This window comes from Nestor notabilis, unplaced genomic scaffold (genome assembly GCF_000696875.1).
Source record: "Nestor notabilis isolate BGI_N333 unplaced genomic scaffold, ASM69687v1 scaffold5981, whole genome shotgun sequence".
Classification (NCBI taxonomy): Eukaryota; Metazoa; Chordata; class Aves; order Psittaciformes; family Psittacidae; genus Nestor; species Nestor notabilis.
The window spans coordinates 37,615-48,619 of NW_009915048.1; the positions used below are offsets into that span (position 1 = coordinate 37,615).

The 11,005-nt window shown below is 49.1% G+C and overlaps 1 protein-coding gene across 1 annotated transcript in view; it reads left to right on the top strand.

The window, feature by feature from the left end:
• Nucleotides 1–489: 489 nt before the first annotated feature.
• The window catches only part of LGR6 (leucine-rich repeat containing G protein-coupled receptor 6), a 66,089-nt gene continuing 55,573 nt past the window's right edge, over nucleotides 490–11,005 (top strand). The window contains exons 1-2 of the mRNA XM_010023931.1: nucleotides 490–557; nucleotides 10,026–10,097. Of these exons, the coding sequence (XP_010022233.1) occupies nucleotides 496–557; nucleotides 10,026–10,097 (134 nt within the window). The 5' untranslated portion in view covers nucleotides 490–495. The remainder of the gene's footprint in view (nucleotides 558–10,025; nucleotides 10,098–11,005) is intronic.

An 11,005-nucleotide genomic window follows, 5' to 3' on the forward strand; every position in this document is an offset into this window, starting at 1 on the left:
TGAATTCTGAAAGGTCTTTGGGGCTTTTCCCAATCTTTGGAGAGCAGAAAGTTATAAAGAAAAAGGGAAAAAAAACCAACCAAAACCAGTCTCTGGCAGGAGTATCTTCAAGCAGGGCTCATGAGACCACTTGGTTTTGTCAGAGGACACCCCTCCAGGGAAGCTGTAAAGGAAGGGTTTAGACCCTGCCGAGGTGTGACCTGCGTCCACCCATGCCACTAATACTGCTTGTGGTGGTAAGAAACGTCATAACTTGCTCCATAACTTGGAGAAGCTCTGGAAGACCACCCTAAAAGAGCAAGTGTCTCTCTGGTTGCTGCTCTCCATCCCTCTGCAGCCGGAGCCTGAGCTGTGCTAAAACACTGATGCTGAAATCCCATTTGCAGGGGCTTCTCGTGTTCCCTCTCAGCAGAGAGGGGACACAGAGCGTGGTCGTGGGGTTATTCTGTGACTGACCAGAGACTTCTGTCTTTCCTCCTCACTAGAGATCTGAGCATGAACAACATCAGCCAGCTGCAGCCCAGGACTCTCCGTCACCTGCGCTTCCTGGAGGAGCTGTAAGTATGGAGCAGCCGCAGCAGGCAGAGCTCTGTTGGGGTGGTCCAGGGGACATGGAGAGGGTGCCTGTGGCTCTGGTAGCAACCCCAAGTGTTGTCAGGCTGAGATGGAAGAAGGCTGCACACCAGAACAGGGGGGTTTTGCTACTCTAGCTTAAGGGTTTGACTGTGATCATTACCTTTAGGCTGAGATGGTGCTTGTGCCAAAAGGCAAAATAAAAAAGGACCCAATCCATTATGGAAAAATTAACCCGGGAGCAGAGATGGCAAAGAGGGAGCTCCATTCATCCTTCTGACTGGCCCCTGTATGAGGCCAGTCACAGCCTCCTGCCATCCACAGACGCAAGAGCTCCCGGGCACTTTGCAGTTTGGGTGGCAATAAGCCTGAGCAACTGAAGTAAAACCCCTTTGTCCCAGAGGCTGGGATGGTCCATCGTGCACCCACGTGTGTTGCAGCCTGAGCAGACGCACTCAGACACGCAGAACGCAGTCCCCAGGCATTGATGTGTGGCTGTTGTGTCAGTGAAGGAGTGGCCCCACGTCTGAAAGTGTGAAAATTAACTACCAGAAACCACTGGCATCCCTTGGGAGCCCCAAAAATGGCAACCTGGGGGGCAGAACGTTTAGGCTGCCCATTTTTGCCTGGGTAAATTGCTCCTGTATGGTCTTATTCAACTTGATCATGAGAAATGCCTCCAGGTGTTACTCTCATGTTGTGCCTTTCAACGCAATAGCTTCTGTTCAGAAACACAGATTCTTCAAAACACATTTTTTACGTTTCATGAAATACTAGTATTAATGCTGCATTCGATCCACGTATTGTGAAGTTACTCTCTGTGTATAACACTTACTGCAGCTTAACCTAAACGAAACACTTTCCTGAACCACTTCTTGCTGCCACCGCCATAAACAACATCAACGTTTCAAACCCAGTATTTTCCAAAATGTCAGAATTCCCTACAGAATAGGTGTTTGCAGTACTTTGAACGGAGGCAGTTTCACTTCCCAGATGTTCTAGGCCGTGTGTTCTGCAGTGGGGCGACCCCAAGCCATCAGCTTGCAGTGCTAGAAAGTAATGCCAGTGATATGGATGGGTTGCAGTGACCTGCCTAACCCCTTACTGACACGAGCTTCTTCACTGTGTGGTGATGTGCTGAGGCACCACTGCCATGAGCAGGAAGCCCCATCTGTGCATTTAGAAAGAGTCTGTGGGTGACTCTACATACTTATGAAGACACACAAATGCAAAGACAAACTTACTCCTCTGAACATTCACTCTTGACTAACAAGACTGGAGCAGATACCACTGTGCCTTGTTCCCGTAACAGGTCAAATCTCATAATTACCAGATCATACCATGGGCTTTTGTTTTGCAGTTCTTCTTTACCTGTCTGTTGTTTCTATTCATTAGACTTGTAAGGACCTGAGCTATGCAGTCTCCCTTCCCCATTAGGCATCTACAGACTGACCAGGAGTAATTTTTTATCCTTCTTTAGCTTTGGAGCTCGAGCTGTGCACAGAAGGTGGGTTTTGCAAGACCTTGCATCCATCTTGCAACCTTTCTCTTCCTATTTTGTCAGAGTGGACACCCAAAGCATTCGCTGGGGGTAGTACAGCTTTTCATACGCAGAGACCATACTCTTTTGTATACAATTAACTATTGTCTTCCTGCAAGCAACTGTGGCCTGATTACATGTCAGGTACAAACAGAACAGTCTCAAGCAGCAATGAATTCAGAGGCTCCAAGAGAGCCAGCTTCCCACAGCCAAAAATAATTATGAATGAAACAGATGAAAAGGAAAAGTTTAAACAGGAAAATCTGAAAAATAATTGGAAGTTGTTAGAGAACAGTTTAGTAGAGGTTCAAAATGCCACAAGTCGTCAGTTGGAAAACGAAGGTATTTTGACTAGGAAAAAATATCATGGTTAGGAAAGGAAATGGAAAATGTAGCATTACATGTCTATGTATAGTCAAGTTCCTGCTTGAATTTGACATCAATAAGACAGTAATCCTATTTATGGAAATCAAGCAATTTATATGAAATCAAGCAAGGAAGGATTTTTACATATTATCAGGAATCAAAAGTGATTCTTTCAACAACAACATCCAGACAGGGACACTGAGTACATTATTCATAGGGCTGTCATCAACCAGTAATGCAACTTGCCTGGCATTTCCCCTGCTCTTTTCACTTCTATCTTTACCAGACTTCCATCCCAAAACATTACATCAGGACCATGACATTCAGGATGGGATCACACTCTGTACCCAGGATGTGCACAAGGATCAATCAAGCAAATCCTGCATGTTTACACATCCTCAGTAGAAGTTTGTTCAGGTTTAACAGCTCAAATCTCTGCAGATTTCATCTATGCAGTGGGGTGACATGTTGCACATGAGACCAAGCTTTCTGTCTACTTCCCCATGGAAGAGCTGCCCATGCTGAGGCATGCAAAATGAGTGAAGACCAGAAAACCCTGCTGAGCAATGAGGGACCATCCAGGTATCTCAGTGTTAGTGCCTCCTGGGGAGGAGGAGGACCTGCCTGTCCGCCTGTCAAACTTGAAAACTAAATGGTATTTCAAATCATATTTGGTTTATTGCAAAGATGCCTTAAAAAAAGATGCTTGAAAAAAGTCACAGGTTCCTCAGCCAAAAATATTTGCCAAATTCAACACATATTTTCAAGTCTTCTTTTCAGGTCCTCTGGAAACTCTTATGTCTTTGGGATATTTTTACCTTGGTCTAATACTCCTAGAAATTCCTGACAGCCCTGGCCCTTGAACACATGTGAATGCAGTCTGTAAAACTCATCTTCTTTGACAGTCAGAGGAAGTTCATGTTCCTCTGCCTCCTCCACAAGCTCCTCATAGTTTCCCTCTCATGCTCTGCTCCTGACAATCTTCTCTCTTGTTAGATCTAGTCCCAGTAGCCCAGGGTCACAGGAGCTTGGAGGAGAGCTGGTGTTTCACACCTTTTACAATTCCTCCACTCTCCGTGCCTCTCATTTAGCACCCTCTCAGGCTCCCCATGAAGGTGAAGCTTCATGAAATTCAGAGAGCAGCTGGATGAAGGCTCAGCTTCTGCGTGGAGCTGGGGTTCGGCCAAGGAACAGGAATAATGGAAAGAGAACAGAGAGCTGCAAAAGCAGGTAGATGATGCACATGTCCCATGGACGCTGAGGACAAATGTGCCTTGTTGCACATCATTCCAGCTGCATGGAGCACTGCGAATCCAGGTTGCTGGATCCACCTGAGCCCGTAGTGTGTTAATTGTCTGCACGCACCCATGCTGGCTGGGGGCATGCGAGGAACAAGTGAGAGCAGGGTGGCACATGAGGGTCTGAAGGACAGCAAATCAATCACCCAAGCCACACCATGATGTCCATCTGGGCTGTGTCCCACAGGACATTCCCGCATGGCCTTAGATCCCCCCGGGAGCTGTGTCCCACAAGGGATTAGAGTCAGTGCTGTAGTTGGGGCACAGATGAAGGCACCAGGAGTGCTCCAGCTCAATGTGTGGTCCTGGTGAGGTGATTTTCTCTGCCAGTGCCTCTATTTACCCATCCATTCAGCAATGAGAATGGGCCCCTCAGGTGTGCCAGGACCTGTTAGTCATTAGCTTTTACTGTGAGCTGCTTAGGAAGGTGTTGCGGATGCAATTAGCACTTGTGCTTGGAGGGTGCCAAGAGACCAGATTCTCCGGTCTCAGACAGCTTTGAAGAGTCCACGCCACCATGGGCTCCTCTCTAGTGGTTCTCCATCAATCTGTGCTCTCCTCTGTCACCACCAGCCTCCATCTCCAGCAGGGATAAAGAGTGGAGACAGGAGAGGCTGTGCTGGAAGCAGGCATGATCTCAGCCCAGCACTCACTAGTCCTGCCCTTCAAAGAAAACTGCCAGTGACAGAGGTGTTCATTCAGAGCTGGGCCTCACACAGGCAGGGAGCAGCCCGGAGTTTAGTGTGTCTCCTCTTTGTTTCTTTCTCTATTTTTCCCCCTTCTTTTCTTTCTTTCTCTCTTTTTGGCAGCAGGAAGCTTGTTTAAAGTTGCTAATAAATTCCAGTTAATGAAGCCTGAAAAGCCAGAGCTGGGAGCCAAGAGAAACAAGAGCAATCAGTACAGAAGGAATAGAAAGAGGATCTTGAAAGCCAGCCTGGGAATAATAACATGTTGAAATGTGTTTGCCGGCAAGGGCTTTGTTACCACGCTTTGAATCCAAACAAGAGCACTTGGTGCCAAGAAGAGAAACTGCAGCCAAAGGCAGGTGTTCATTGCCATTCACCTCTTGCTTCAGGGCACAGCGGCAAGATCAGACCCCTTCCCAGCCACTGGCTCTTTCACCTGCCTCTTCTCAGGCCCCCAGGGCAGAGGTACTCAGCATCACGGGGAGTGCCGTGCCTCTGCATCAGCGCAGGCACAGCAGGCTCAGGACCCACACCGTGGCCTCCCCTTGCAGGCTGTTCCCTTTCTCAGACAGCTCTTGCAACCGAAGGGACTGGAGGCTAAGAAACAGCATAAAGGCAAAACAAAATACAATGCAAACATGCACGCTGTGAACATAGCAGCCCTCTTCTCCTCCCTTGCACCAGGGAAGGAACCCCCTTCCATGCCTCTTACGATGCAGGTGCAAGGACCAGAGAAGCCATCACTGATCACTGCTTCGTTGTGCCCCTGCCTGGTGTTGGAGCACTCACCATAGAATCACGGAATGGTTTGGGTTGGAAAGGACCTTAAGATCATCTAGTTCCAACCCCCCTGCCATGAGCAGGGACACTACACACTAAACTATGTCGCCCAAGGCTCTGTCCAGCCTGGCCTTGAACACCTCCAGGGTTGGAGCATTCACAACTTCCCTGGGCAACCTATTCCATCACCCACATCAGCTCCTAGACATCCAAAGCATCCACCTTTGGGGATATTGTCCCACACAGGGTCCCACTCCAAGGAAATCTCGTGCTTGTAAGAGGCAGGACAGCAGTAATGCTGGCTTTGGGGCATGACCCCTTCAGGAGTGATAGCTCTGCTGTGTAAAGGGTGCTGACATTTATAAGCAATGTTCAAGTGTGCTGGCACCATGGCAAAAAGCCTTTCCTGGAGCAGTGCAATAACATCTCTGGAGCTGGGTACTCCTAGCAGAGCAGCTTTGTTTGCTTTCCATAACATAGCAGGCTGCAGAGGTCTATGGTAGAGAGGCAAATGCTTGTAGGGCTATGACCTTGCTTTGCCATGCTGAGATCTGCAGGCAACATTGCCTGACACAGCTCTCCATCTCCTGATGGCTGTAGGTGAGGAGCTGCAGCTCCCTACATGTTTAGGCTCCATGGTTCCCTCAGGATGCTGCTGAGGTCCTGCGTCTGAGAAAGCTCTAGGATGCAACTTGCTAGCAACAAGAGGTCTAGGACTTTGGTCCTCCTGGTTGACATTGATCCTTGGCAGAGGCCAGCACTGATCATCAGTTCAGTAGGTGGGCAAAAGCACAGAGAGGGTTAAAGGATAATTCCCATGAGGAAGCCTTCCAAAGGTCATCCCTGTGCGATCTGGCATGGGGTGGATGCAGTCATTGGCCAAGCTGCAGGTGGGGACAGGAGACAGGGGCTTCTAAGAGGTTCTCCATCATGCACACTGAGAAATGAAGCCAAGTTATTGCAGAGGCCAAGTCAAATTCAAAATGTAGTGAAAATTTAGAGATTTCAGTTCTTTTTCTGCTCCATTTAGGCTGGGGTTTGTGTGCAGCAACTGAAAAATCCTTGCAAGTGAGGGTAGCTGGCCCCAATTTTTCTGAAAACTGCCTTCCAAACTACTAACTCTATTCTGGGGTATCCCAAGTGGGGCACACAGAATAGAGTCAAGGGTCAAAACTGCTCCGAAGGTTTGGAGCTAACAAACGTCCCCTGAAAACCTTGACAGTTTATAACATAAGGCAATGGAGTGAAGGCGTTCAGTGTCCTGCATTGGGTTGTTCATTAAGGAGCTGTGTCTTATTAAATCTTACTTGGCAAATGAATCCAAACTAGCTTGCATGCGAACATTCATGTGGGTTGAAAACTGGCTTGAGAACCATAAACAAAAGAAACGAATGCCATCAATCTATCAGGTTGGAACAGGCATTTGATGGGGGTACAGAGAGCAGAATTAGAAACAGGCCTGCTTGGTGTTGTCCTCAGGGATGGAGCAAGGCACCAAGGATCACATTAGAGACACCTCCAGGTGATACCAGACTAGGACAAGATTCCTGTAAGGGAAGGGAGAGTTCAAGCCTGGCTTTTTCCTCCAACGTACGTTGTTTTCACTTGTATGACTTAATTGGCTTCATTCCTCTTTTGCACCAGCACAAGAACGAACTGAAGCAGAACACAGCGCCCTTGTCCCCTGTGTGCCCAAGGGATGGCGCAGTGTTGGCACGATGACACTGTTTAGACAGGAGCATGGAGTAACTGGGCATAGGTTCTGCCTTGACAATGTTAGTACTTGAGAAATGAACCAGAGCAGAAGATCAAAGGGGGAGGCTGACATGCCCAATAAAGATCTGGCAAGGGGAAAATTCCACTGGAATATGGACACACATGTTTGTCCTGTCCTGCCAATGGGCAATGTTCCTGCCTCCTAATGTGAATGATAAGAGCATCATCGTGTTGCCTGAGCACATGACATGAGCAATCATGCCCAACAAACAGCCTTTGGGTGTGCCATGGAACTTGTAGCATGACCAAGAAGCCCAAGATACAGGAGGGGGTGGGAGCCTGTGGTAACTGAACTGCAGCAACCATGAGGTGGTAAACCATGAGTTTGTTCCAACTTGGAGTGCATTGGGAATGCAGATCAAAGCCTGGAGGAACGTTCCCAGAAATCACGGGAGTGGGGAAGGTGGGGGGAGAGCAGAAGCTAAAATCCACCAAACACACGAGCTTTCCAGAGCAAGCCAGCCAACACCAGCTCCTGCCCCCCCCTTCCACCTGCCCCTTCTCTCCCTCTTCTTCCATCGGGCACTTTAAATCCAGAGCTTTCTCTTTCTCCCAACCCTATTTCACGGTGTAAGCTCCAGGACAGCAGGACAAACAGCTGAATTGAATCTGTCTATCCTAAAAAGAGACCTAACGCCTGGGGCTGGGCGATGCTTTGTGCCTCTGAATTCACTCAGAGATGGTGCCCATTGAAACAAGGGCATATCCCACAGAAAGCTGTTTTTTTCCCCTCATGTTCTGTTTTGCCCATGATGCTGAGATGCCAGAAGCTGGTTCAGCATGTGTCCCACCAGCGCATGCGGCTCCCTGCCACCCTGTTCTGAGACAAGAAGCCCCAGCCTGGGCTCCTCAAGCTCCACACTCCTTTCCTGCTAATCCTGGAGGTCCCAGATCCATTTAGGGACTTATCAAACACTCAAACACACCCGGGAAAGTGAACATAAAGGTGCAGAGCTGCCAGGAAACAGGTCAAGAGGCACATTTAACAGTGAATACATGTAGACTGCTGCCAGCTAAGGCATGGGGGCAGACAGCCCCGCTCCGAGCAAGCACAGCCTGGTAGGATGGATGCTGGGAGCAGGCTGAGGATGCTGTAGTGCAGGAATACCTCCCCTGTGGGCGAGCGCTCCAGTCTTCTGGACAACGCTCCCTCCCATGTGGAAATCAGCAATCAAAAGGAGCAATTACCCCAAATCACAGCCCCCAAGTGACAAAAAGCCCAGCCTGCCAGGCAGCTCGCGTACTGCAGAGAGGCACGTTACAACCTGCTCGCACACATTAAAGGGACGACCCTGTGCTGTTTGTGCTGTCAGAGGCCTCATTATGGAGCAATTTTCTCTAGATTCCGGAGGGGAGAGACAGGCAGGGAGAGGGTTCGGGCACCCACACATGCTGCTCTGCCACCGGGATGTGCAGCTCCCAGAACAGCCCAGATCCTCCCCATGACCTCTGCAGAGTCCCCACTGCAATACACTCTGTGTCCAGCCTGGGTTACACTGCTCAGCCTCGACACCTGCCTCCTTCACAGACAAAACATCCAGTTTTGTCAATGCTAAATGAGTATACAAAGCTTGCCAGCATCTGTGCCCAACCTCTTGGGCCTGCTTTGGACTTGCTGAAGATGAGTCTGGTCACAAATGATGCTCGCTGTCTCCTTTTGGGAGATACAAATCAAGCGGGCAATAAGTTTCTTACCTGTGACCATGGAGAAGTCCAACCTTGACCTTTGTTTGACCACATGGGGGATCAGATAGTAAAGCACAAATGCAGCAGCAATTTGGGGTCTTAAGAGGTTGTTAAATCTGTTTTCGTGATTTCTAACTGATGGGCACTGGGACTTGGTCCATGTTTCCTCATTGGAGAAACAAGAGGAGAAGATTCTCCTTTGGTCAAACCTAGACTCGAGTGATGGACATCCGTGAAAGTGATGGTAACAGTGGTGCAGTTTCCAATGTCAGTGAAAATTCCAGATCCCTGTTAATGCCCCAGCCTGCTCTGGGCCTTGCTAAAATCTGAGTGCTCTGACCAGGTGATGCTGCACAATGACAAATCCCACAGGTTTCTGTGGACAAATACTTTCAGCCAGTTCGGAACATTGTCCCTTGCTCTTTGTCCTGTCCCCCTGTTGGTTCCACCTTCATCTGTGATGCTGCTCTTCACTTTGCCTTCCTTTCTCATCCGTTCACACTCATATTCATCCATCAGCCTTCCTAAGCTTCATTGTCTCTATCTTGTCTTCCCTCTACAGTTATCTCCAGCTGTAATGTCTTCAAGAACCACTTCTGACTTTTCTGTCCTGGTTTTGGACAGATGAGCTGGCTCTACTGTGGAACCTACATAGTACTTCCCATCTTCAGCCCCTTCCCCTGTCTCCCCTCACAGCAGTGATACCAAACTCATGTCCTGAAGGAACTGAGCTTTAGCTGTGACTACACAGGTCAAAATAGAGCTGGGAATGAGGGAGTAGAAGAAAATCAAGTGGCATCGAGCTTTGATGGACAGGACAAAGGAGAACCTGCAGGACGCAGAAACAGGCCACATGCAGACAAAAGGCACAGAAAAGGGTCCATGATTTAGAGAGAGTCCTCTCGGGACCATGCATGAGGGAGCAGAAGGAAGTTCTTCCCCTGTTCCACCCTCACTGTCAGGTGCCTGGCGCAGAGCAGGGTCTGTAGGTTGGTCAACCCTTGAGCAGAGCTGCCTCTCGCAGGCAGCCTGTGCTGTAAAATGGAGTGGGGTCCTCTGCAGGTGTCCAGGGAATGACTTGAGCCATGAGCTGTCACTGCACACTGATAACGCTGGATTCAGGCCTGGCAGGAGTAACAAGCTATTACTTTCTTTGCCTGTTCCCCAACTGTACGGGAATGAAACGCAAAGGTTGCCCAAGTGTGTGACCATGGCTCAGCTTGCAGGTGAGGCAAGACGAATGACTTGTTAAGCCTCTGCAGACAAGGGACTGTCATTACAAGGATGTTGACACTTTACTGGCTCTTCTCTTCACTGCAGACGCCTCTCTGGAAACCAGATCTCCAGGATCCCAGGGGAAGCTTTCTCTGGCCTCTACAGCCTAAAGATTCTGTAAGTAACCCCATTCCTTCTGCAGAGCCACCACCTCCCCATCCTGGTAACGGCCAACCCTGGTAAATGAAGGTCCCCTTGTCATTGTAGACAGGCCACCCACCCTCTGCCTATACAGTGGGGAAAGTCTAAGTGACAAAGGTTACCAGCAAGTGCTTTCCTATGGGCCAGGTTGTCCCACCACTCACACAGTCACACCAGTTTTGCATCCATGTGGCAGTGCCACAGGATCTGTGCAGGGTATAGAGGTGGGAATCCATTTCTCCCTTTCAGAAACCATCTTAAAACCCTCCTGCAATAAACATTTCATCCCCAAGGGGATGTTTTGAACTCAGCCACAATGTGAAATTGTTGTAGCTGGTCCAGTTTATACAGAGCGAGCAGGTACGAACCTGCTTCCAGGATTAGAGAGCATAGGGCTGTTTACTACGTCTTCTGAAGACGTAAAGTATGAATCCTGCCCTAAATCTCAGGGCTTAGAGATTTATCCATCCCCTGCATTAGGCAACAAATCAAAGGAACTGTGGAAAAACCGCAGCTCTCCCACCCAATTTCAACAAGAGGAACTTTCTCCTCCAGGAACGCGGGAGCTTTTAAAGCCGCTTTTGATCAATTCCTATTTGTGTCAGGCCCAGGTAACTACTGGTGCAGGGTACTAGAGCCCTGCCTCCCTTCTGGAGGCAGCACGGCTCCCCACGGCTTGCAGAAAGGGGAGCAGTGTGCTTGCTCTGTCCCACCACCCAGCGTGCTCCACCACATTCACCAGTGACCCTGTTGTAAGGAGAGGCTTGAAGGCTCAGAGCATTTCCAACTGGGAAATGGTTGGATGGAGAAACTTGCTCGAGGCTGTCTTGTGAGAGCTGAATTGCTTCAGGACAAGCTCATCACCGCCCTTCACCACAGGGGCA